The sequence below is a fragment of the Anser anser genome (assembly GCF_964211835.1).
Source record: "Anser anser genome assembly, chromosome: 1".
NCBI lineage: Eukaryota > Metazoa > Chordata > Aves > Anseriformes > Anatidae > Anser > Anser anser.
This window is the reverse complement of record NC_139720.1, coordinates 351,920-379,094: the sequence shown is the minus strand read 5'-3', so window position 1 is coordinate 379,094 and position 27,175 is coordinate 351,920. Positions and strand designations below refer to the sequence as shown.

At 45.9% G+C, this 27,175-nt stretch overlaps 1 protein-coding gene across 11 annotated transcripts in view; it reads right to left on the bottom strand.

Moving 5' to 3' along the window:
- The window catches only part of SHANK3 (SH3 and multiple ankyrin repeat domains 3), a 389,687-nt gene that overhangs the window by 246,539 nt on the left and 115,973 nt on the right, over positions 1-27,175 (bottom strand). For all 11 annotated transcript variants that reach the window (XM_083835493.1, XM_083835500.1, XM_083835499.1 and 8 more), the window contains 2 exons: positions 21,777-21,843; positions 2,305-2,644 (listed from right to left, as the gene is read on the bottom strand). In XM_083835493.1, coding sequence (XP_083691619.1) covers positions 2,305-2,644; positions 21,777-21,843 — 407 coding nt within the window. The remainder of the gene's footprint in view (positions 1-2,304; positions 2,645-21,776; positions 21,844-27,175) is intronic.

Below are 27,175 nucleotides of genomic sequence, written 5' to 3'. Positions count from 1 at the left end.
CTCGGATCCCGTTGCCTGACTCAACACCCATTTCTTCTCTGCCCCTTTGACTTAACATCTTGCGTTTCTCACGTTACCAAGACCACCTCTGTACGATCCTGACAGCTCTGACATGACCAGCATGTACAAGGTGTTGAGCACATAGGTTGCATGTGTGAGCTTCATTTGCCCCAAGCTCAGTGCTATGAATCTCACAATACTCCTATACCTAAAAAATGATACAAACATCCAAAAAAATGAATAAAATGTGGTTTTATATGCATTTTATAAAATGCATGTGGCTAGGAAAAATTAAGTCAATTACAGCAATCCTGTATAAATTTGCACAAGCAGGAAACAGAAGATGGGGCAGATGCTTGCTCCAACAGTGCTGGCAGCAGGACTGGAGAGGTGGCTGCCTTCCTGCGCCCCTTGCCATGAACCGGCCTGGCTGGGGGAGGCCTGAGCCTTCACCATGTTGCCCCCTCCTCCTTGTTGCCATCGGGGCTCCAGGTAATTTTGAGAATAGTTCCAAAAGCTTATTGATTATAAAATCCCATAGCATTATTTTACCCACACCAGCCTCCTAATGCTTTTATAAACATACTGTGCTTCTGGCTTTAGCAAGTTCCCAAGGCAGTGAATTCCAGAGCTAACTGCAGGGTGGAAAAAGAGCAGTCTTGTACTGGTTTTCAGTTTGCTTGCCATTAATTTCATTGCACACTCCTTTTTCCTTGTGCCATGAAAAAAGCAGAAGTTCCCTATTTCCCTTTTAAAAATCGTTCAGTATTTCCAATATTTTTAACATATTTCCTCCTATTCATCTCGTTTCTAAGGTAACAATCCTGCTCTTCTAAATCTCTCTTCAAAGCAGAGTTTTTTTTCATTCCTGATGATTTTTGCTACATCTCTGAGACCCTTCAACTCACTCTATTCTCACTCACTAGCAGTGCCCACACTGGTGCGTAGCACTCAAAGGTGTCATCATAGATTTTAACCATGGTGTTAGACCATTTTCCACTTTATCATCCATCACACTCTTTAGGTGATCTAATATCACTGCATTTTGTACTGAAGCTGCACGTTGAGCAGAGGTTTCCAATGCACTCCTTAGAAAACAACCTGCAACTTTTCCCAAGTTAAACTGTTAATTAGGAATCCTACCAGGTAATTGAGTGGTTGATTTTTTTTTCCTTCTAGTAGGTATTTTGCATTTATTTTCATTATTTTTTATTCACCAACATGTTTCTTTTTCCCCAATTTCTTTAAATCGCCTCAAAGCTGTTTCTGGTATGGAGTTAATGTAAACAACTGTCATCTGCAGACTGGTTCTTCACTGCTCACACCCATTTCCTGGTCATCAGTAAACACAACCATAGCCCAGACCTGGCACCTGCTCTTCAAACTCCTGCTCTGACCTCACAGTATTAGAATTTCTTGTTAGCCCCTTCGAGCAGATGTTGTTTTACACCAGACATGGCTGCAGTCAGTCTTGCCTCTCTAACAAAGGACTTGGGGAAGCAAAGCCTGAACCCCAGTCCTCACCAAAGGGACCCTTGTCAACCACCACTCTCCAGAAGCAGTTATCCTCAGGGAGGTCTTTGCTGTCCGAGATGGCTAGCAGTTATCCCCCTATATCAGCAACGGGGTCCATGCCTTGACTTCCACTCAAAGGTAAGCACCAGCTGTGACAAGTGGTCTCAGAGCTGGAGTTCACATTGCACTTGGCCAGGGAATGGCTGGGGAGCAGCAGGAGAACCAAGAATCACTCCCACACACATCGGCCACTGAAATCATCTGCAGCACAACGAATGCCTTCCCGTGCTGACTAGTGAGAGGGTGACCATGCCCATCAGCCACCCACAGGCCCAAGTGGATCCGACAGAGCAACCACCTGTGCAGGTAGACACAGAAGGCAGCGATAACCGCAAGTCGGCCTGGATGCATTAGGTGTTGGCTTATCTGCAATATGCCACCTCGAAGTATTAGTTTTCAAGATGCATTCATTGTCATAGCAACAACAAGTGCAACACGGAATTGATGTACTTACCATCCTTCTGAGACGCAAAATTAGACTGAGGGCTGGGGAGCAGATTGAAGGAAACAGCCCCCACAGTGCTCGCACCAAGCCCCGGACAGCCCCGCTCCCTGCAGCGCTGGGGTGGGGAGATGCAGCCCTGTACCAGGCTGCACCAGCCTCCCTGCTTCTCACCCGGGGTCCCAAAGGCGCCCAGCTCCATGCGGGTATGGGGTTCCCATGGGTGCTGATGCCCACAACAGCCACGGCACGAGTCAGCCTTGATCTGCCTCCCCCTGGCCCCTTACCTGGCCTTGCCACGGCTGCTCCTCCGGAGCGTGGGCAGGTCGGCCTCCTTCTCCTCCTGCACGCGCTGCAAGGATGGGGAGCGGCTGTGGGCGCTGCGGGTGCTGCTGGAGCTGGCCAGGCTGCCGTCCCCACCGCCGGCCCCTGCTGCAGCCTCCTGCATCTGCACCAGCAGCTGGGGGGGCAGGCTGCGCAGCGAGGGCACTGGTGAGTAGGACGCCCGGCTCTCTGCCTTCAGGTTGTTGTCGCTGGCCGAGCGCTGCAGCATGCGCGGTGAAGCGAGGCCGCCGGCACCGAGGATCCGTCTCCGCTTTGTGTAGCTGGGAGTTTCTCTGAAAGGCACTGCAAAAGAGCCAGGAAAGCAGCATTAGCTACCAGGCACACAGGACAAAGCTGGTGTTGGCCGGTCACGCTGGGGCAGGAAGATGGTGGCAGAGAAGGAGCACAGAGCTAGGCCAGGAGTGGATGAGCATCCCTGTGGGAGCACAGGAACAGCCATAGCAGATGAGGACGTGTCTCCATCTGCTTCCAGCTCCCATCCCAGCAAGACACCCAGAGCACACTGCTCTCCTCAGGGAACATCTGCAGGCCTGGGAGCATGTGGAGCCAGCAAGTTGGATGGTGTCCTGGTTCCAGTTAGGACAGAGTTAAGTAGCTCATAGTAGCTGGTAGGGTGCTATGTTTTGGATTAGGATGAGAAGAGCGCTGATAACATGCTGATGTTTTAATTGTTGCAGAGCAGTGTTTACACCAGGCCAAGGACTTTTCGGCTTCTCGCTCTGTCCTGCCAGCGAGCAGGCTGGGGGTGCAGCAGGAGCTGGGAGGGGACAGACCCAGGACAGCTGACCCAAACTGGCCAAAGGGGTATTCCATACCATCTGGCGTCATGCTGAACAATATATAGGGGTGGCTGGCCGGGGTGGGGGGCCGGGCTGCTCGGGGATAGGCTGGGCATCGGTTAGCGGGTGGTGAGCAATTGCATTGTGCATCACTTGTTTCTTACACATTATTATTGTTAATACTATTATCATTATCACTATTATTATTATTATTGTTATTATTATATTCCTTATATTCCTGTCTTAATAAACTGTCTTTATCTCAACTCACCGGCTTCACTTTCCCGTTTCTCTCCCCCATCCCAGAGAGGGAGGGGGGAGGGTGAGCGAACGGCTGTGTGGTGTTTAGCTGCCAGCCGGGTTAAACCACAACAGATGGCATGGCAGCATGGGGAGAGTTTGGAAGCAGTGTCTGGAAAAGCATCAAGGAGCCCTGTGGGGGGACGCAGTGATGGTGAGGGTCAGGGCCACCAGCTTCCAGCCCACCTCCAGCTACCACTCCGGTTTGGAGGTGGTGACACAAAACAGGACACTGTTACTGGCCATGATCCTGGCCACCAGTTACTCCTCTGTTCTGGAGGTACAATAGGCCTAAATCTATAGCTTTAGGAACGTGCCATCTCTAAGCCTCAAAAATGTAGTGTACAGAATAAAACACCAGCTACACCCTGCCCCTCCTGACCCTGTAGCTGACTCTTACCAGTGTCTGGAAGAGCCAGACCTCACAAAGGCACCTGGAGATGCCAACTCCTGCTTCTGCCAGCAGCTCTGCAGAAGGAGGAGGAATGGAAATGGAAAACTTCCTGTAGGCACAGAGGGATGAGCGCTCTGCTGCCGACATGGCACGTGCACACTGTGGAGCTGGAGTGTTGCAGAACTTAGGTTAGGAAAGACACATTCTCCTGAAGTTTGTTCAGTGAATCCATTTTCATTCTGAAGTTTAATATGCTTAAAGTTTGCCTCACATTTGTGACAGCCTTCAGCAGGGAATGCATAGTCAACAATATCCGCTTGTTTCATAGAATATCCCAAATTGGAAGGAACCCGCAAGGACCATCAAAAATCTGACCCCTGGCTTCGCAGAGAACTACCTAAAAATTAAACCGTATGTCTGAGAGCATTGTCCAAATACTTCTTGAACTTTGGCAGGTTTCATGCCGTGACCACCAAGGCTGTTGCAAATTCAGTGACAAAAGCAAGGGGATACTGAGAACACACCATCTGACGCACTGCAGAGTTCTCCTGCACTCCAAAGTTCTCCTGCACTCCTGCTCAAAGGCATACTCAGAAGTGGTGTGATCCTGCTAACAGGGGACTGCACAACTTCACCTTTCCAAGACTACTCCTTCCAAGGTAACTTGTACCTGGTGTGCAAACGGGTGCTGAACCTTGAGCACACTTTAGCTATCACAGCCAACGGGCTTCAGAGGAAGGGACTGGCCAGGTATCTGAACAGGACATTGCCTGACATTTAGCAAGGCCTCTCACCCTGTTTAATCGCTGACCGAATGCCTTCAAAGCACTTTCCAGCTGTGCTGCACAGCCACACTTGCAATATTTTTCTGAGGAATAATTTAGGTTCAAAGTACAAGAATTTCAGGATCCTGTAAATCTTCTTGTTGTCATAGCAACTCAATGCATTTGTTCTCTGATGTTCCAACCACGTGTTGGGGGATTTCTGCCGGCAGTGTCTGTGCTCCCTGCAGCGACTCAGTCCAGCTCCCAGCCCAGCACCAGACCAAGGTCTCTGTACCTCTGCTCACAGCTGCAGCACTGCAAGTGCCTCGCATCCAGGGCACCCCGCAGGAAAAACAGGTCAAAATGGGAACCCAGAAAGAACAAGAGATATCAGATGGAAAGAGGCAAGGTCCAGGCCACATAAAATGTGCTGTGGATTCAGGTGTGTGGGAGTCCGCAGGGCTGTAGCAAACAGGACTCTCTAATCTGTAGCCAGCCCCATCAATGCAATACACTTGAGCTGAAGCCAAAGTCAGGGCTAACCACTACCCTTTCAAAGGCAACACTGAACATGTTTGGCTGACAAGGACTGCCAGCCTGAGTTTGTGTGTCATCCAGACATTTTATTTTGTACTACATCACCTCTCATAGAAAACCACTTTAAAAAATCAGAGAAGCAAATATTAAATGGATGCATGTCACAGTAACTGACAGATTTAAAAATTATTAGAAATTGGAAATAGTCACTGGAAGTGCAAGGAAGTTCCTTGCTAGTCTCCAATACCTGTTTTCAAACCAAAGCAATCCATGCACTTTAAGCACAGTTCTTGAAAAAAAAAAAACAGACAGAATTACTTTTAGTAAAATAAGTGCTGAATGCTGACTAATGATGAAAGCACATCAGTCAGTGGTCTGAATACATTTCCAAACTGAAGGCCAAGGCAAATAGCATTGAGTACACCCTTGGTGTGCTTCCAGGGACCCAAAACATAGGTGAAACTCAGTGATCACGGGACTGTAACCTGCAAAAGGCTGTGAACTCATAGTGGCTGTCAACCAAACACAAACTCAGTGCAGCTCTGCCGGGAACGGAGTCAATCTGAGCTCATTACATCTCAACTGGGGAACAGCAAAGCCCCAGAGAGGTGATCTCAAAAGTGCTCTATCAGGAGGCAACGTCACAGCTGGAGAAATGCACGGTTTGGAACCACACCATATTAAACTTTGCTAGACTGAAAATATCAAGGAAAAAATCAAGATCTAGAAGAATGTGCCTGACCAGCTCTTTGCCTGTCTTGGACAAAACCAGGAGCAGCAGTCAGTCCTTTGCAGACAGCTAGGGCTACTGGAGCTCTGCACCAGCCAGTCAGGCTGAGTCTGCACTGTGCTCCCTCTGCGCACGCGTGGCCTCATCCTTTACTACAAGGAGGCTGAAGCAGTCACCAAGTGCACCAGATCTGCAGCCACAGCCCAGCCGAGGCATCAGTGTGGTCACCACTCTTCTTTATCTGGCTGGACTTGGCATCATTGGTCTTGGCACCAAAGCCAGAAAAAAAAAAAAAAAAAAAAGGAGGAGGAAAACAAGAATACAGCAATGAAAACCTCAGACAGAAGAGATAGTCTGGTTTGCTTTGGTGCACTTTATAAATTAATTATTAGTTTCTAGATATTAACAGCTTAGAAAAAAAAAATCATTGCTGTATGTTGAAGTAATTGCATACAAGCTCACTGTAAAACTATCCTGTTGGCAAGCTGTTTTTACTCAACTGAACTAGGACTGGCCAGAGTTGTGCAGTAGGCATGGTCCTTCACGAGAAAAATACATAAATAAATAAATAAATCAGGGCAATAATCTGGAAAAAAAAAAAACCAAACACTGGAAAACATTGTTAGCATTCAACATAAGAGAAAAGGAGGAAAAAAATTGAAAAGCAGTGACTTATCTTGCAAGTAAACAAAGCAGCACACCTGACGAGATCCTTTCAGTCTGTGTGAAATCTCTGCTCCTGGTAGCCTTAGCTTAACTGAGAAGAAGCAGAAGCCTGCCCTGCAACCAGCATGGACATCACTCCAGGAGACGTGGAGTGGTACAGACTTTACTGTGAGATGTTCACAGCAAGCACCAGTTATTAGGCAATGAGACACAAACAGGTTGCTCAAGGACTCCCCGGTGTAAGGGAAGGTACTTTATAATTTCTGACGCAGGTCAGGGTAAATTCTTTAATTTAGGCTGTCAAATTAATCACCTGGTTACCCATTTCCACGCTCTCCACAAGAGCAGTCATCACCTTACATATGCAAAGTGCTCACTCCCAACACGAAAATTATAGAATCCACTCTAAAACCAGAGCAAAACACAACCACTGTCTCAGATTTACATCAGAGATGAAGAGCAGCAGGGCTGCAGAAAAAAGCCCAGGACCACTCTGCTACTCACTAATCCATTTATCATAACATCAAGCATAAGAGTCCCTGACTTACAGCATAACATAGCATTTACAGGAGTAAATAAGAAGCTGTCCAGGTCACATAATAGACTGCAAAGCCAAGATTTCCCGACTAACTCTAGAAGTGTGTTACGAGAATGGTATTACAGCTGCAAAGGCAATCTCTTGACAGACAGGCAGATACCTGCACTGACCAATTTTAACTTGTTCCCCAGCACACAGTAACTGCACGTGAGGTGAGATCAAGACAGTTTACTTCACTTGCCAAAGTGCAATTTAGGGGCAAGGGAGTCACAAGTCCAGACGACAAGTGAAAAAATTGCTTCCAATACTATCACAGGAGCAGAGCCTTTTATATGACACACATGCATACCGTGTGAAGTTCCTTAGGTTCTCGGGTGTCCAGCATACCCTGATGTCTCCTGGCCAAGGCAGCTATACCCCTGGACCTGGGACAGAGGACAGCTCAGGGGACTCAGCAAAGTCCTTGGGAGCCTCAGTGCAGAGGTACTGCTGATAGAGATCTGCCTGCTCCAACTTCAGTGCCTAGCTTCTGGAGCCTAGACTGCCCGTTTCTGGGTCGCTGTGCAGCTGGGAAGGCAACCGGACCAAGACCAGCTTCTACAGAGAGGTTAGTGAACCAGGGATGATGACACCTGGCCTGGAAAGCTTGGCTTTAACTGAGAACACAGATGAGCAGACATCCAGGCAGCTTCATGGGAGGATGGCAATCAAAGGAACACACCTATTGCTTGTATGAACAATATAGGACTTTTCTCCCCGGATACTCCAGAGATTCTTCAGAGCCCTCATCTAAACACAGACTTACTTCCAGTCAGTCTGGCTGCTATGCCACGTAGATACACGCAAGCCTGGGTCTGCTCTCACAACAGCAATTAGATATATTCAGAGAGATACAAAAACATGTTTGGCTGTGCTATGCAATGAGATGAAGACAGCAAGGGAGACAAAATCTGTTGCATGTGGCAGAACCGTGGGAGAGAAAATTGCGCGTTGGCCAGATGGCAGAAAGGACAGAAGAGATACCCACATTGCATGGGGAGGTGTGCTGAGGCAGATCCATGGGATGGACCCCAAAATGGATGAGCTAATGGTGGAGGCAGTTTGGTGTTGAAGGGTACTACGCGTGCACTTATTTGCACAAGAAAGTCCAGCGGAAAATCAGCACTTGGCACAGGCACAAGGACAACAAAAGTACCAGGAACATGTCCAGGGGCTGCAGCAGACAGAAGATCGAGGCCACCGTGTACTTGAGGCAGTGGCACAGGCAGCTGTGCAGAGGACAGGAAAGTGATTGTCCAGTTCTACTCTGCGCTGGTGCAGCCTCGCCTCAAGAACTGTGTGCAGTTTTGGGTGTCACAATATAAGAAGGACATAAAATTGTTAGAGTGTGCAAACAAGGGCTGCAAAGATGGTGAAGGGCCCCGAGGGCAAGAGGTGTGAGGAGCAGCTGAGGTCACTTGGTTTGTTCAGCCTAGAGAAGAGGAGGCCTGATGGCGGCCTGCAGCTTCCTCACAGAGGGAGCAGAAGGGCAGGCGCTGAGCCCTGCTCTCTGGGGACCCATCTGACAGGACCCCAGGGAACGGCATGCAGCTGGGACGGGAGGGTCAGGCTGGGTGTCAGGGGAAGGTTCGGCACTGAGGGGGTGATCGGGCACTGGAACAGGCTCCCCAGGGCAGTGGTCATGATACTGAGCCTGATGGAGCTCACGAAGCATTTGAACAACGCTCTCGGGCATATGGCTTTATTTTTGGATGGTCCTGTGTGGAGCCAGGATTTGGACTTGATGATCCCTGTGGGTCCCTTCCAACTCAGAATATTCTATGATTTTGTGATTCGATGAGAGCTGCACTTCCAGCAGAGCCTCACTCAGTACTGGGAGATCACCAGGGATCCTTTACTGCTATTTATAAAAAGGACTTTTCTAGGAGCCCTAAGCAAGAGACCAACAACAGTCACATGTGATTTGCTGTTTACTTCTCTCCCTGGGGGAGCCCTGCATATTCAAAAACAAAAATCTGGGGGAAACCCGGCACTTCTTTGGGAGATGAGTGAAAGAGAACTTCGTGCTAGGGCTGAAAATGCTGAATTAACCGTCACTCTTTGTTTTGAGCAGCACATTTCAGAGGCTCTGGCTACCTAACAGAGAAAAAAACAGAGCAGCCACAAGCTTGCAACAGCCAAATGACGTGTAACGACATCTAGGTCTCTAGAATGCACAATAATCCCAGGCCCATTTACTGTCTTAAAAGCACCAGAGGACACGTCTGCCAGGTTGTCCTATGGGACAGCAGGGTCTCAGCTACCACACAGGTGCCAGTGAGGATGCTGAGGTCCTGCCTGGCTGCACTGTCTCTAACCCTGAGGACCAACCACCTCCAGCATTATGACACGGCCTCATTCAACCAAATAATTGGGTCACTCAGCTTCACAGAGAACTTAGTTGTCTTCTGATCAGAAGCACATTAAGCAAGGTATCCATCACGATGCTCGCCCCACTGCATCCACTGAGTGAACCCCAACTTGTCACTGAGACATAACTCTGCCCCATTCCCTGCCAGTCACTGTCATACGAGTGCAAAAGAGACGGAAATCATGCTCTTGACTGCAAAGAAGATAGTTGGAAAGGAGGACTGGAGAGGGCTGCTGGCAGGTCTCTCCTGCTGGGGATCTCTTGCAGGACACTAGATGTGTGTTCACTGATCCAAGGACTCCCCAGTGCCAGAAGGTGGTGGCACTCCACCCTGTCCCCTGGGCCCCACCCACAGCGTGCCCCCAGTACATCACGCATGACCTCCCAGATTCCAGGCCAACCTGCCAGCCAGCTTATCTCAACAGCAACGTGGACGGCAACGGGGCAGTGAGCCCAGCGCAGGCAGAGGGATGGGGTCACTGTTCTCTGCGGGGGTGGGAAGACCAGGCTGGGGGAGCCCAAGGCATGCTTTGGCCAGTTCTATAGGCAGCAAAGCCAGCTCCTCACTGCACCTCAAACTACCTGAAACTGGTAATAATAATAAACTGCTGAGCCTGAGCTGCAGCGACCAGGTGCAGAGACAGGATGGTTTCAGCCTGCTGTGAGGCAGCCAGTTCTAGCAAAGGCTTCCTCTTCCCAACCCCCAAACCCACTGTTCCTAGTGGGGAAGGGAGGGAAGTGAGAGCAATAAAAAAAAAAAAAAAAAAAAAAAAAAGCACCAAAAAACAACTTTGTGCAGCTCATACAATCAGCTTTGAAGATTCTTTTCTATACCTTCTCAAGAGTTTAATCAAAGTGTGTTTACTGGGTTTCTCGCAGCAAAATGAATCACTTCAGTTACCATGACAGCGCTGCTCGAAGAAGCACAACCGTGCTCCAGCCAGCCTGGTTAATCTGACACTTCCGTGTTTGCTTTTGCCCTCCACAAAGAGAAATGCAAGGCTCTTGGGTTGAAAATGCCTCTTGCCACTCAGGTGCAGTATGAGCGGGGTGCAGCCAGGGTTCCCAAAGGAGTTCTGGGCCCTGAGATGCTGCACTGTCACTGGGCGGCACCTGGACCACGCTCCAAACAACCCCAAGCTTCAGGCTAATGAACCAAAATGTAATCAACACTCTGAGGTTATTTAGAGATTTACTGGCTTGATGTTAAATATTCATGTAAAAGAGCAAAAGAGCACGAAGTGCAAATGTCTCCACAGTTCCAAGCTGAGAGGCCACATTTACATTTTAATAGTGGAAAATTACAAAGCAGAACGAAGAAGGCGCATAGCATCTCCCCTCATGTGGCACATTGACGCCCAGGCTTCTCTTCCATGCAGGAGAGAGAGGCTACTCCAAGAGACCTTTCAGGTATTTTTTTCCAGGAATGAAAACTAAAGGAGAAGTACACAATGATCAGGCAGACCAGAGCCACCAGCTCAGCTCCAGCAAGGTAACTGCTAGTTTACCTCAGTACTGAGAAACAGTGCACTGGTAGGAGTTGGAGTCGGTCCCCCTCCTCCCCGCCCCTTTTAATTAAAAAAAAAAAAAAAATTATCCTCTAATGATTTCTTCAGTCATCTCCATTTGCCTCTCAATTACCCATTCTCGTGTGATGCTCCATCCCTGGACATAGCCCCTCAGAATTACCCCCTCCTACCTCACTCCTCCACCTCAGTGCAGGTCTCTTGCCCCATCCCACTCAGGGTGTCAGCCCTATGTAGCTGGGGACAGATTTCTCTCTGCATTTGTAAAACTTAAATTGAAACTGCTAAAAATACATTTTAATCAAACTTGCTAGCTTTTCCCTACAAACTGTCCTCAAATGTGCTGCCAATTCACCTGTGAGTAGTACATGATATGGGATTGTCAGCCTTTCTCTTCAGACAATATTTATCAGCCTGATGCATATCATCACCGGAAGATTTTCCTTGCAAGAATTTTTCATTCCTCTGCTTCTCCTTGTCACATTCAGAACATTGAAAGTCCTGCTTGGACTCTCAGGCCACTGCTCAAATCCCCACAGAGGAAATCCTGGCAACTGCATAGACCCGTTACAGGAATGACACAATGAAATTAACAGTGATGACCAGAAAATCAGAAGCATCAAACAAGTATTTCTGATTAATATTTGAAAATAATTCCTGTACATACCTCCATACCATCAAAAATGCACCCAGAAATAAAACAGGTTAAAACATCCCCCCACAATTCCGAGGATAGCAGTAACAGATGTTTATTCAGTTATGTACGTTCAAAATAGCAGGCCAAAAGCTTCTGCAGCAATGTTCAAAAGAATTTGCCATACAGCTCACTGAATCATTGGCCTATATCTATAATACTCCTTAAAAAGTGTCAGTGGATAGGGAGGCAGTTTTGAAAGGGTCAGCGGGATTATTCAGACAACCACAGAAAGCATAGCTTTATATCATTTCTAGGAAAGGACTAGAAACACTGAAACAGGACACTTAACAATTGAAAAATAAAGCATGAGAATTTAATTTATATCACCCAAGATGGCTTTAAGAACTCAAAGCTCACTGACAAAGATAATAAGCTTGGGTGAAGCTGTTGACTTCACTGTAATGATATTGATTACATGCTACCACTTGTCAAGATACTAGATTTTAACAGGTTGTACTGGGTCTGGCTGGGATGTTAACTTTCCCTGCAGCAGCCCATACAGTGCTGTGCTCTGCACGTGTAGCTAGAACAGCACTGGTATCGCACCAGCGTCGTGTCTGCTGCTGAGCAGTGCTGGCACAGCATCAGGACTCCCTCTAACCCTCCTAGGGGGTGGGCAAAAAAGTGAGAAAGAAACATCACCAGGGCAGCTGACCTAAACCAACCAAAGGGATATTCCATACCATATGATGTCACACTCAGCAATAAAAGGTGGAAAAAGGAAGAAGAGGGGAGGGGTGGGCTCTCGTTGCGAAAACGTCTGTCCTCCCGAACACTGGCTACGTGCGTTGAGGCCCTGCTTCAAGGACATGGTCAAGCATCACTCATTTGTGGGAAGTGGAGAGTAATTTCTTTCCTCTGCACTTCCACATAGCCTTTACTTGTTTTGTTTTTTTTTTCCCTTTCCCCCTCCCTTTTCCCCTTTCCCTTTTATCCCTTTAAATTGTTTAATTAATAATAATCTTTCCTTAATAATTATTTTTCCCCTTTAATTAAATTATCCTTATGTCAACCCGTGAGTTGTTCTTTCCTTTACTTCTTCCCCTCCTCTTCTAAGGAGGGGGAGTGAGAGAGCAGTTGTGGTGTTCAGCTGCCTAGCACAGTAAAACCACCACACAGACAATAAAACCACCACACAGATAATAAGACAAAATAATCAATCATTAACGGAGAACAACAATTGGGAATGTTTCCAATATTATCCAGTAAGCCAGTTCTTGCTACAGTAATATTTATATTTTTACCTTTACCAATGACCTCTCTATATATGGACGTATATACGGCAATATATATATACACACAGACATATAGACAAACACAGATCATTGGCAATAAAACTGCAGGTGATGCCATGGCTGGTGTAATAGCATATGAGAGAGGGTGCTGACATAGTGGAATCTCTTGTTAACAAATGTTAACAAATTAACATTTGTTAAGATGGGACCATCTGAACACATTTCATTACTTCCTGATGTAAGACAAAGCAGCTGGGAAACACAAACGTAGGTTATACAGTACAGAACTGTTCCTTGAAAAAGAGCTCCTTTCAGCGAGACTGAAACAGGCCAGTGATTCCTGACACAAACCACCTACAGACAAGCTCCAAGACCAATGCAGTGAGCAGAAAAGCTAACATAACCACTAGATATATCAGTCCCCGAAAAAGGGTAGCACAGTCTGTTCATCCATAAGGTTATTATGGAAAAATGCATTGGAATGCAGTCAACATTGCTAAAAAGAATGTTAAACTGTCGCATGCTTTTTGGGAATGTTAAAAAGCAGAAAGAGTTCAACATAAAGCCATGCAAAGGCTCAGAAGCTGGTCAAGCTGACCTATACTAAGAAAATAAATAAACAGAAGCTAGTCACAGTTTGCCAAGGTAACAGAGAATCACAAATTTGTATGTTGGGTAAGAGTATACTCCACAATAGAAACTTTCTGCATAAGAAACTTATGCAAAAGTTTGCACAGAATTGTGCAAGTGTTCAAGTTTTCACCACAAGGTGACAATACTGGCCATGTTGGTCTTAAAATTTATTGTCCCATCAGCATCATTTTGAGGAACTTGTCAAACTCTCCATGCAAAAATAAATCATAGAATCATAGAATGGCTTGGGTTGGAAGGGACCTTAAAGATCATCTAGTGCCAACCCCTCTGCCATAGGCAGGGATGCCGCAGACTAGATGAGGTTTGCCAGGGCCCCATCCAGCCTGCTCTTGAGCACCTCCAGGGATGGGACATCCACAGCTTCTTTGGGCAACCTGTGCCAGTGCCTCACCACCCTCAGAGTAAAGAACTTATTCCTAACATCCAATCTAAATCTCCCCTCTGTCAGTTTAAAACAATTCCCCCTTGCTCTATCATTATCTACCTGAGTAAAGAGTCCTTCTCCAACCTTTTTATAAGCCCCGTTTAAGCAAATGAAAGGCCGCAAGGTCTCCCCGAAGCCTTCTCTTCTCCAGGCTGAACAGCCCCAGCTCTCCCAGCCTTTCTTCATAGGAGAGGTGCTCCAGCCCTCTCATCGTCGTTGTGGCCCTCCTCTGGACCTGCTCTAACAGCCCCACATCCTTCTTGTGCTGGGGGCCCCAGACCTGGATGCAGGACTCCAAGTGGGGCCTCACAAAGGCAGAGCCGAGGGGCACAATCCCCTCCCTCAGCCTGCTGGCCACTCCTCTGTTGATGCAGCCCAGGCTGCAGTTGCCCTTCTGGGCTGCAGGCACACACTGCTGGCTCATGTCGAGCCTTTCGTCCATCAGAAACCTCAAATCTCTCTCCGCAGGGCTGCTCTCAATGAGTTCTTCTCCCAGTCTGTACTCCTGCCTAGGATAGCCCCAACCCAGGTGCAGCACCTTGCACTTGGACTTGTTGAACCTCATGTGGTTCACATGGGCCCACTTCTCCAGCCTGTCCAGGTCCCTTTGGATGACTTCTCTGGTATCAACTGCTCCACTCAACTTGGTGTCATCTGCAAACTTGCTGAGGGTGCATTCAGTCCCATCTTCTGTGTCATTGACGAAGATACTGAAAAGCACCGGTCCCAGGACAGACCCCTGAGGGACTCCGCTCATCACCAGCCTCCACCTGGACACAGAACCATTGACCACTACTCTCTAGGTGCGGCCATTGAGCCAATTCCTTATCCACCTTACGGTCCACCCTTCAAATCCTTATCTTTCCAACTTAGAGATTAGGATGTCATGTGAGACTGTGACAAAAGCCTTACAGAAGTCCAAGTAGATGACATCAGTTGGTCTTCCTTTGTCAATTGACGCTGTCACTCCATCACAGAAGGCCACCAGATTGGTCAGGCATGATTTGCCCTTTGTGAAGCCATGCTGGCTGTCTCAGATCACCTCCTTGTCTTGCATGTGCCTTAACATTGCTTCCAGGCAGAGGCTCACGGGTCTGTAGTTCTCTGAGTCTTCCTTTCTACCCTTTTTAAAAATGGGAGTGATGTTTCCCCTTTCCAGTCACCGGGGACTTTGCCTGCCATGATTTTTCAGATATAATGGAACGTGGCTTGGGAACTACATCAGCCAATTCCCTCAAGACCCTGGGATGCATGTCGTCAGGCTCCATAGACTTATAGCTGTTAAGTTGCATCAGGAGGTCCCGAACTTGCTCCTTGCTTACAGTGGGAGGGACTCTGCTCCCCCAGCCCCTGCCCAGAGGTTCGTGGACTCAAGAGATGTGGGAATATTGACCACCAGTGAAGACCAAGGCAAAGAAGTTGTGAAGTACCTCAGCCTTCTCCATGTCTGTTGTTACCAGTCCTCCATCTTCATTTGTGAGAGGCAATACACTCTCCTTAGACCTTCTTTTGTGGCCAATGTACCTGTAGAACCCCTTCTTTTTATTCTTTGCATCCCTCGCAAAGTTTAATTCTGCGAGTGCCTTGGCTTTCCTGATCCCATCCCTGCACATCCAGCACCTAGACAGGTATCCTTCCTAATTCCTATGGAACACTTCACAGGTGTTTCCCTGCTGTTTTCTAAAGTATTGCCACTCAATGGATCTTTGGAGTCACTTACAGGTACATCCTCTTCCCCCATTGAATCTAGTTTAAAGCTCTGCTAATGAGTCCGGACAGCTTGCTGCCCAAAATGCTTTTGCCCCACTTGGTCAGGTGTGCCCCATCCCATGTCAGCATTCCCGGACTCTCAAAAACACACCCAAGATCATAGAACCCAAAACCCTGAACATGGCACCAGCTATGCAGCCAGTCATTCACGTGATCTGTATGCCACCTCCTCCTTGGGTCCCAGTCTCCATCTGGGAGGACTGAGGAGAACAGTACTTGTTCTCCTGATTCCCTTCAGCATCTTTCCAAGGGACATAAAGTCCCTTTTGATGTTTTGGAGTCTCCTTGTCACAGCCTCTGTTGTCCCTACATGAAAGAGCAGAATGAGTGATAGTCCTCCAGCTTAACCAAGCTCAGTAGCCTCTTTGTTATGTCACAAATATGGGCCCCACACAGGCAGCGAACCTCTTGAGAGAGATTGTCTGGGCAGCAAATGGGAGCCTCAGTGCCTCTCAGAGGGGAGTCTCCAAATACCAACACCCTCTGTGCTTTTTTTTTTTTTTTTTTTTTTGTGGCACTGGTTTTTATACAAGTGGTTTGCTGGTCCACCTTTTTGCAGTTGCCCTTTCCTGGCTCTTGACCATTACCATTGTTGTCATTGACACTGTCTCCTTTTTTAAGCCCCAGAGCATCATATCTGCTGGAAGAATTGTAAGATGTTAGATTTTTCCACTCTCTGGGTAATCCCAGACTGAGCTTACATACACAGTTTCTGACATACAGCTTCAGAGCTCATGGAGATACTTGGGACAGGCTTTGGATGAGGAAGGCACCTGAAGGACAAAGGAAACACTGATCTCAGGTTGGCTTCATGACACCCTCCTTAATGAGAAATAACTTATTCTTTGGTTTGAGCTATAAAATGTCATAAAGTTGAGACTTCTCAACAACAACTGACAATTCAATGCCCAAAGCCTCATGTAATCTTCCTAATGTGTCATGGTTTAAATTAATATCCTGGTGTCAATTCACACAGAGAAGGAAACTAGGCCACATGCACCAGGGTATGGGATGGGTACCTAACGAGGAGTTAGGTGACCAGATCATCTTCTGACCCTTGCTAGGCCCAACCTGCATCTTCATATACCTAAATACCTTGAAAAAAATCTGTCCCAAGGTAGCAGGAGAGAGGAAGACACTGTGCCAGCAACTCTACCCATACAGAGCTAACAGTAGGCCAGGGCTGTAGGATCTTCAGCAGACATGGGCCAAGAGTCTAACACATCCCTAAAGCAAGGACCACTGTGGATCACTGAAGCTGCAGAACCATACCAGAGGAGATGAGTTACTCCGCCACCCCTGCCTGTACATCTAAAGAAAACAAATGTTGTTATGGTGCACTTCAGTTCAGCAAACAAATGCTGGTGATCTCATACAGATTGTAATTCCCCAACAAAAAGATATTTTACATAATATAGGGTACCTGTTTGGGGTCTCACTATGACTGATAATGAATTAATTCCTTTGACGTGAAGTTAGTGGTTGCTTAGTGACCATGAATCATGACCTGATTATATTCAGCATAAGAAGAAAGAATCCTCAACCAGTCTTACGTACATGTACTGCTTAAGGTTAATTTCTCAGTATTGAGCTAATATTATTTTCTCCAGATCTACTTTCATGTAGATAGAGTAAATATGAATAAAAATCAGGAGTTCAAAAAAATCAGCAAAGTTACAATACCACAATTATGAAATAAAGCAGCTGTGGTTAAACGCCCAGTTGGACAAAAGTGGCAAGATGAAGACATCAATTGGTATTGCAAATTGTATTGCAAAATATATTTTCCATATCTGAAGTTTAAATAACTGAAATCAATATGTTACAATACACTCTAAATTGATAAGGGGAGATAAAACATTAACAAAAAAAAGAGTTTGCAGAATGGAGGAAAATTTTAAGAAGCTTTACGGTCATTTTTAGATGTAAAAGTAAATTCTAAAACAAGCAGAAAGAGGCGCTTGCATCCCATCATGGTGACAAAGCATAGGGAACTACTAATTAGCTGAAACAAACACTTAAAAATTTGCAGGCTAAGAAAACTTCCCAGAAAGATGGATAATGAAAATTATTGAGCAGCTGACAAGGGATCCAACTGATAAAAATAAATAAATAAATAAATAAACAAAACAAAACTATGTGCAATTAACACTACTGGTAATGTTTTAGTGGAAAACAGGTAATGTGGCACACACCTGATGTTACTGAGTGGAGTTACACATATGGGTGGTAAATTCTGATGTGGATTTAAGACCTGAAAGCTGATGGAATAAGCAAATGGACATGCCAGGAGGCTGACGGTGGTGCTCCAGAGAGGACCAAAGGTTCAGGCGCAGCCCCGCTTGCACTGTTTCCCACTGACCAGGTCTCAGTGTTCCTGATAAACGTGCAGCCTTTTTCCTCTGCCATCCCTTGCTTTTCCAAATCTGTCTGGCATGGTCAGAGACCAGGTTCTGCAGCTATACCCAAGAGGGTTAGGGCTGCCCTTGCCATACCAAAGAAACCACTCCCATATGGGCAAGAGTGGACCACCACTAATGAACAAGCACTGTGCTACGCTGCTTCAAGCACACAGAGAATCTGTAGTGTCATTGCCAAGTTCTCATGATCCAACCTCTCAGGTCCAACCAAGAAGAGAAAAGGCTGCACTTACTATACATGGCATTCTGTCTTCAGACTCATAAAATAAGAGAAACAGAAAACAAACAAACAAAAAAAAAAACACTCTATCTTCAACTTCAGTGCTGGTGCCCGTGATGGAACAAGCAGATCTTGGTGCCTGCACTGACTGAAACGACAGAGAACTGTGCACAGGAAACTATGGAGAAAACTGCCCAAGAAGTCCTGCAGCCCAATGGGCTGTTAAGAGCAGACACTGATCACCCAGAATCCTCACTGTGGACATTTTGGGGCATCTTCCTTAAACTATATCAACCCTAGCTAGATCCATGAACTGAATGCTTGTAAACAGATAGAGCACATCAGCTGGAGCACAGTTTTGGGTTATTTTCACCTAAAAGAAATTCACTTCACACCCTCCAGACCTGCTGTACATTGTGATACAAATCACAGCCAGTGGGGACAGCCAGCTCCACCTCAGAAGTACACTCCTGATCCAAACAAACATTGATGAATGCTCTAAGAGCCAGAAACTACAGCTACGTGCAACAGGCTGTCGTGCAGCAAGGAGTGAAAGCTATTGCTAACCATCTTTCCTTCCACAGCCTTAACACAGCAGGTCCTCTCTGAATATTTCTGATGGTGGGGGCCACCAATTCTTGTCTCACAGACAGACAAGTGCTGCCTAATAGCGGGAACTTGAGAAGATTTCTCTAAGAGCTATCACGTACAATGCTGCACTGTCACGTATAATCCTACCCTTTCCTACCAGATTGTTTTAGTATTTCTGCAACTATTGTGATGGAACTATCAGAGAAAAGGAATAGAGACAGCCAGACTGCCTAACCCTGACCCCTTCCTTAGCCTAAATCATGCCAATCTGCTCTCCTCCAGTCAGACACTCACACTTTTCAGATCTTAATGAACTTCAAAAAACAATTTCTCCTTGCTTGGGAAATTCATCTGCTAGTCCCATTGACTCCAGGTGGATACCATCTGGACCTGCTGGTTTGTGTGCGATTAGTTTGCAACTGTTATCTGACCTATTTTATATAAACAGCCGTATCTAGAACATGAACAATTCATTCTTACCCAACATGTTTTCATGCCATTTTTCCCTACACTTTTTTCAAGAAAAATAATTGAGCCATTCAATCACATATAGATTCAATCGTAGAAAAATTTAGTTTGGAAGGGGACTTTTGCAGGTCATCTAGTCCAATATCCCTGTCACTGCAGTCTCTTTCCTCTTGAATTGAGAGGGTGGCTTTCTGGTGTAAGAAATTTTTGGCTTTTCCTCACATTCTTCCTGACTCTTCTCACAAATCCTCAGCATCAGTGATAGTTAGCTGAGAAACGAAGTGATAAAAGGATGGGTTAAGGTGCAGGTTTCTAGACTCGCAGCCACTTCCAAGAACCAAGCCCAATACTCAAAGGCTGTTTCAGACTCTACAAGTCTTTCCACTTGATGACTTGCTGTGGGTTAACCCCAGTAGGCAGCTAAGCATCCCACAGCTGCGTGCTCACTCTACCCAAGCAGGACTGGGGAGAGAATCGGCTTTCCGATTAAAGTGAGAAAACTCATGGGCTGAGATAAAGACAGTTATCACCAAGAATTTACTTATTAAGTAAAGCAAAAGCTGGACTCACAAGCAAAGCAAAATAAGGAATTTGTGCACTACTTCCACTTGAAAGGCAGATGTCCAGCCATTTCTGGGAAAGCAGGGCTTCATCATGCACAATGGTTACTTGGGAAGACAAGCGCCATAACTCCCTCCCTCCTTTCCTCCCTTCCTTCTCTATCCCCAGCTTCCATTACTAAGCATGATATCATACGGTATGGAACATCCCCTTGGTCAGTTTGGGTCCCTTGGTTGTATTCCCTCCCAGCTTCTTGTGCACTCCCAGCCTTCTTGCTGGCAGGGCAGCATATGAAGAAGAAAAGTTCCAGGCTCTGTGTAAGCACTGCTCTGCAACAACTAAAACATCGGTGTGTTATATCAGCACTGTTTTAATCATAAATCCAAAACCAGCACCATACGGGACACAACAAAGAAAATTAACTCTATCCCAGCCAAAACCAGGACATGACCTGATGATTCTGTACCTTCTGTGAAGGTACATGCACTGAGACAACAGTGAGAAAAAAAGTCTTTGTAGACAGCACAAGAAAGAAGAGAACACAGAAAGTTAACACTCTTTATCTCTTTGCCACAGCAAGCTTACAGATTTCCAACTGCCCTTATAATAGAATGAGCTCAACAAAAACATCTACGTTTGTTATACATTCTGGGAAATTTGACACAATTAGACAAAAAGAAATAAAGCTTTCCATTGTACAAGTACTTATTTTTGGCTTCCATACTAAGTTTTTTAACTTCTACCTCATTTAAGCTTTCCAAAAATTTCTCTGAGAAAGGATCAAGGGGAAAGGTTAGAGAGAAAGGAGAAATGTATGTCATTACCTCTACTTCTGCTTGTCTCACGCGTTTACCTGAATTGCTGTATGCCATTCCACAGCCTTTTTGGAATCCAAAAAACATAGCACCATACTAGCTACAGTAAAGAAAATTAACTTTATCCCAGCCAAAATGAGGACATGACCTTATGATTCTGTACTTTCTTTGGTCTGCACGTTCACCAAGAATTAACCCTTTACATTGGTTTGTCCCTTGCTCTAGTGACCTCTGATCCAATCAACTTTCTAGAACAATTCAGGAAAACTCAACAAGTGGTATGATTTTATACCTAACCTAAAATTCAGTTTTGCATGACATATATTATATTTCATGACAATGTCTACACCAAAGGAGGAGAGAGCAGATGCTGCAAGGAAAAAAGCTAAACAGGAAATCCAAAAACATTCCTCCATAAAGAAACAATACCAGAATACTACTTCACTTTTACTTATAGAAGCTCCAGTGCGGGGCAGCTCCATAGCCATTATCACTACTAAGAGAGAGGACACGTCTCCTTCTTGCACCAGGTCCAGTTAATAGTCTTAGCAGGAGAGCATCTCTGACATGAAAGGGCCTCAGGGATGCAGAGAGAGAGAAAAGGCAAGGGATTTTACGAAGAGCTTTTCAGACCCACTCCAGACTAATTTGGCTAATTCTTTAGTTTGCTAATCGCAGCAGCCATAAGCAAACACTGGACTGAATAAACTCACTGAATAATGATGGCCCCGAGAGGAAAGTAGATGTGTCCTGACGCTCCCAAGACCCAAAACTAGCTGCAGGCTGCAGCTTCCACTGATCACTGCAGGCAGCACTAGGAAACCACCAATTAACATATCCATTCTAAAATAGTCCTGGACTCTACAGTAAGATTAAAAAGGGAGAAAAGGGGGAGAGAAAAAAGATCAAACTCACCAACATCGGATTCTTTGTGGGTTTTGATGATTTCAGCCAATTCAAAATTTCCTGCAATGATGGCCACCTGAAAAGAGAGGGAGGGAAGACAGTTGAGCAGTTCACAGTACTGAACAGCACTGATCCTGTGCCTGCTTGCACAGATACCACCATATGGACTAATAACAGCTGCCTTCCATGGGGGATGCAGAGCCAACAATTGTTCTGCCTCAGCTCACCCAGTCAGTAACCCCAAGGTGTAAATACACTCTCAGCATTGCAAGGAGAACGTATGTCGATTGTTTGTGCAATGAGAAGGTAGCTCAGAGATAACCATTCCCATCTCCTCAGAGTTTGGTGGTGATATGCCTAACACCAGCTAGGAATTAATTTTAGGTCTTGCAGGTACTGACCAGCTTCCTCAAGCCTGAAGGCTTTCAGCGAACCATAGTTAGCTGACAAAAAGCAGGTTTCCAGAAACCCACCTTTCTGCATGTCTTACCTGCACAGTCCCCAGGACTAGCTCCTGCTCGCTCCAGGCTGGATTGGCTGAGGAACCACTTCCACTCAGCTGCTGCAGCAGCTTGCCCCAGGAAAGCCATAACATATTAGACCAACATTAAATATTGCTTTACCCAACACCCATCCTATAGTTTCTCTCCACATGAAAAATCTTCAATAACTCAAAAGGACAAGGGAAGAGGGGAAGCTGAATGTGGATCTGCCAAGGGAACACACAGACATGGTCTGCCTTTCTCCAGGAACTGCTTCCACAGATGCTCCCATCCTGGGGAACAGCAGAACACCAGCAGTCCTCAAGAAGGTAGATTAGAACATGAGTAAGAGAAAATAGACCGAAGCGCTACTCTCCTGAAGCAAGTACTCAACCGACAGACTAGAGACATTACATAAACTCTTTGTTGATTTCTTACATATTTTGTGAGGGGGGTGGTGGTGGAAGGGGTGGGGGTGGCAGGAAATACAGCACTGAATCACAGCTAGTAATTCCAAACTAGTTGTGATGTTTTTTCAGAACAAGGTCCAAAAATATTCTTTTAAAATGTGAAGGAACCACAGTGAGATGGGTAGGAGAACATGAAGTCAGTTGCTGGTCCTCAGAATATTAAACTGGAAGAACTGCTCTGGACCGAACTGTTCAAGTCTTGCATTTGATACAACTGGCCCTGCGCACCAGCGCCTCTCCTGCCCACACAGCAGCATATCCATATCATGCTTACGTGGCAGGAACCCCTGAGGACTGTGCAGCACCTACAGGTGATTTGGGAATGAGAACCAGTTGGACCAGATAGATTCCCAGTAGAAAAAAAAAGTGCTACTGCTCAGAGCATGAAAACACCTCTAAGAGCAGGCTGAGATACTGATGACGATTTTGCCTGTCCATACTGGGACCATTTTGCTGCACCCCCACACTTTTTTAAACTCAGGATTGATATTTGGGACAAACAAATTTGATCAGGCAGTCAGTAGAAACCATATCAATCCAGACACCGACAGAGTCAAGAGCAATACTGGCAGCTCCAGCTGCCTGTTAAACATTTTCCTGCCCTCCTACAAGAACAGCTTTTAGAAATACGAGATTCATTTGCATTTTACCACTAACATGTGATGAAGGGATATTTTTAACTTAGTGACTCAGTACAGCATGTACACCTCTCTACTACGATCCTTTATCAGCAGAAATAGTCTTACTATTCTCAATAATGCTCAATATAGCTCAACAATGTTTATATTTTTTTTTTCTTTCCTGAGTCCTAGAATTCATGCTGCAACTCCTCAGCCAGAACTGTAAGAGATCAGTAATGGCTTGAAGAAAGGAAACCTTCTGCAATCTCAAAATGAGGCCACAGTAACAGACAAAAAAAGAGTAAGAATTGCTGTTTTCCCCCAAGCTTGCTTCCAATTGCAATCTGTCTCTCTGTATACATATACAAGGCTTACTGGCCCAAACATCACATTCTCTAAACAGGCAACAAAAACTTTTGTACAGAAGGACAAATGACCAGAATTTGGGGAGTTTTGATAGCTAAAATACCCACGCTAACAAAAGACTGGAAAGGAGAACTTAGAAAAAGCATTTGAACTTCAAGGTTCTTCAAACAATTAACACTCTCGGTGAAAAATCCAAATTTGAAGTAAAAATTATGAGTTTCATTAGATATATCCAAAATACATGATTCTATAGTGAATGCACATGCTGCAACATGAACTGCTTCTGTCACTGCACACACCCGATGGCATCCCTCCTGGTCCAGCTGCAGGTGGTGGAGGTCTCCTACGGTTGCACCCGCCACCCAGCAGGGAGGTCTGACAGCTGACACAGGACCCCTATGTGCAGGCAACAGAAGCGCTCTCTCTCATAGCCGTGGAACTGTTACAACTTCCAGGAAAGGCGAGAAGAAACATGCTGAATAAGAAGTCTGCTAAGAATATAATCTCACATAAATCCCTAAGAAGAGAGAAGAGCCCTGCTGTTTACATTTTTCAATCCAACTTGGAAAACGCAAAGGAGATGAAAGGATTTCCCTTATTGCATTGTCACCTCAGCTGGGGATTCACGGCACACTGGTTTCCCCAGCAATGATTGTATTCGACAGACACCGTGCGAGCCCTGGCCAACAGGTCACCACAGGACACGGCTCCAGCTCTCCAGTCCCACAGTTTTCTGAGGGAGGAGGAGCCACAGCACAGAGCAACATGAAATCTGTTTTGCTGAGTCTCCTAAGGATCAGGGGAGTTTTTCTACATCAATAGGATATCCATCTACTTAGCAGTGTTGTAGAAAGACAGCTCACCACTGGACTGACTGAGCCGCCCATTAAAGCCCACGACTCAGCCATGGGCATGAGGTTACCCAGTCCCACCAGCCATCACGCAGGCAGACTGCCACCATGGCCAGGATCTTAGCAGTTCTGTGGAGGGCTCCAACCTGCAACACAGTATTTTACATGGGAAACATGAAGAACAGCTCTCCTGAAGATTAAAGATAAAAAAAATAAAAAAATTGGACTTTTCCTGATGCAATGACAGTGCAACAGTGAGTATATTGACCTTGAACTTGTGCTTACAAGTAAGAACACAGGGAGGTCCAAGATGGATTAACATTATCCGCTCTTTGGTCCCTAAAGGTATCCACAGTAAAGCACCACCTCCCTCTGCTGAGGAAGGGACAGGCCCTGTGGCACTTGAAGCTAACAGATTGCCACCACTGGAGATATCATACGGCAAAGGTCTCAAACAGAAGGGTAGTCCTAGGGTAGTCCTAGCCAAACACATCTGATTTAAGGGAAGCCTCCAGCTGACACAAAAACTGATAAAGATCTCCATGAGGTATGAAGAAAAAGAGAGGATGGCAAATTTCAGTGGCTTTTAATGATACCTTCAAAAGGAAGTTGCATGGATGAAGCACAGAAGAACAGTGAGTAGATGCCACTGTGTGCGACTCCGAAACCAATGATATTTTTGAATATTTTTTGTACCCGAAAAAGTACATACCCCCACTCACTCGAACCTCTGACTTGAGGAGAAGAAGCAAAAGATTTTTGCTGAATCAAATGAAGCTCCATAGTTTTTGTTCTGCATTAAACCGTGTTCTTAGAGGTATTTCTCCGGTGCAAACTGCAACAATTAAAGAAGTCTAGAACTTTGCCATTACCATCCTAGGTGTGCAAAATCCATACTGACAGTATTGGGTGCAAAGGCAGCAAAGATAAGGCAAGAGCAGAGCCACGTCTGAGGCAGGCAAAGGTGAAGCTGCATTGGTTATAGGATTCAATGGCTCAGAAGGAAGCAATTATCAGTGATGCTGCTGGGCAAGAAGAGTGTGAATCTTCCGTGGAAAAGTGCAGTCTCTTAGTTTTGGTGCAGGCAGCCCATTTGGTGTCATAACACTTTCAAGCTACTCAGCTTTCCTTAGACCCTGAGAAGCATCCTGTAACCATGCCGGACTTTGTGATGGCAACTACTTCCAGACCACTTTCCCCAAAACTTCTCTAGATACTGAAGCTCGCCATCATTGCTGGTTTTCCCCCACATAACTGAGTACTAAACTATTATTTTTAATCACCACAATTTATAGCAGTGCTACCTGAGTAAATATATCTCGATGTTTTCCAATGTTGCCTACCTTTACTTGGCCAGACAGACTTCAAGCATCTTCTACATTTGTTCTAGATTTCCAGAAATCTGGCAGTCCTACTAGGTCATTCCTACTGCTCACATATGGTAGTTCCATCTGGACTGCCATATGAGCAGAAAATCTAGATACGTTCATAGCAATGTGTGCTGCCATTATATTGCACAGATGCAGCTAGTCTGATGCTTTCAGAAAGTGTCATTGGGGTCAGTCCCTGTATGACTACACTGTAGACCAAACAGATCCTGGAAGCAATAGACAGGCCTCCTGTGCATGAACTATACAGCTGATCTGAGACAAATGCATCTCAAATGCCCTCTGCTCCTGCAAACCAACTTACTGTCCATGCTCTATACAGCAAAAGATTTTTTTTTTCCTATGGACCACACACATAGGCCTTGATTTAGAAGAGGCAATGTAGCCAAGCAGTTAGACTAACATTCTGCCACTAAGCATACAAGGAGTATCTGCTAACGATCTGCATCAGGCAGTGGGTACAGGTAAACGTATATGAGAAAGAAAAAAATTCCAAAGCTGTAACCATTCAGCTCTAGCCTAAGAGAGATGGAGAATCTTCTCAATACATTCAGATGAGGTATATGGAACTACTGGAAAAACAAGATGATTCTCCTAATGAGATGCACCACAAAACCATCCTAAAGAGACTCAGGTAATGCTGTCATCTCTTCCATCAAGGGGAACAGGGTGTTCTGAACTCCAAACACTCCTGGGAAGCTAAAAAAGCTCAAGAAGGCAGCTTAGAAATGCTGTGCTCAGGAAGTCTTTGAGCTGAAGCCATCAGCCTTGGCATAGGGGGATGGAAGGGGGGGCACTTCCCCTACAGCCTGCTTTTGGAGACTTGCAGGCCAGAGCAGCGATGCACGCAATAGCAGCTATACAGGCCAACGGTTTCCATGAATTGGCTGTGTTGCTGAAAGGCTCTGGAAGCGACCTTTGGCTTCCCTCAGGAACAGGAAGCGTGTTGGTGGTACCTCTTGAAGGCTCAGAGAAAGATTCTGCAAGGAAATAATGACAGGTTTGGCCAGAGCTATACAGCATCTGCACAGAAACTTCACAGTGCCACTAAACAGACCCTAAGAGATCTAAGCACAGAGTGCTGAATGCAAGGTCCATGGATGGTCAGTGCTGAGGAAAAGAAGCCAGTCTCACTTCAATGGTGCCCAGTGACAGGACAAGAGGCAATGGTTCTCTTGGAACATCAGGAAACACTTTTCTACTGTGAGGACGACTGAGCACTGGTACACAT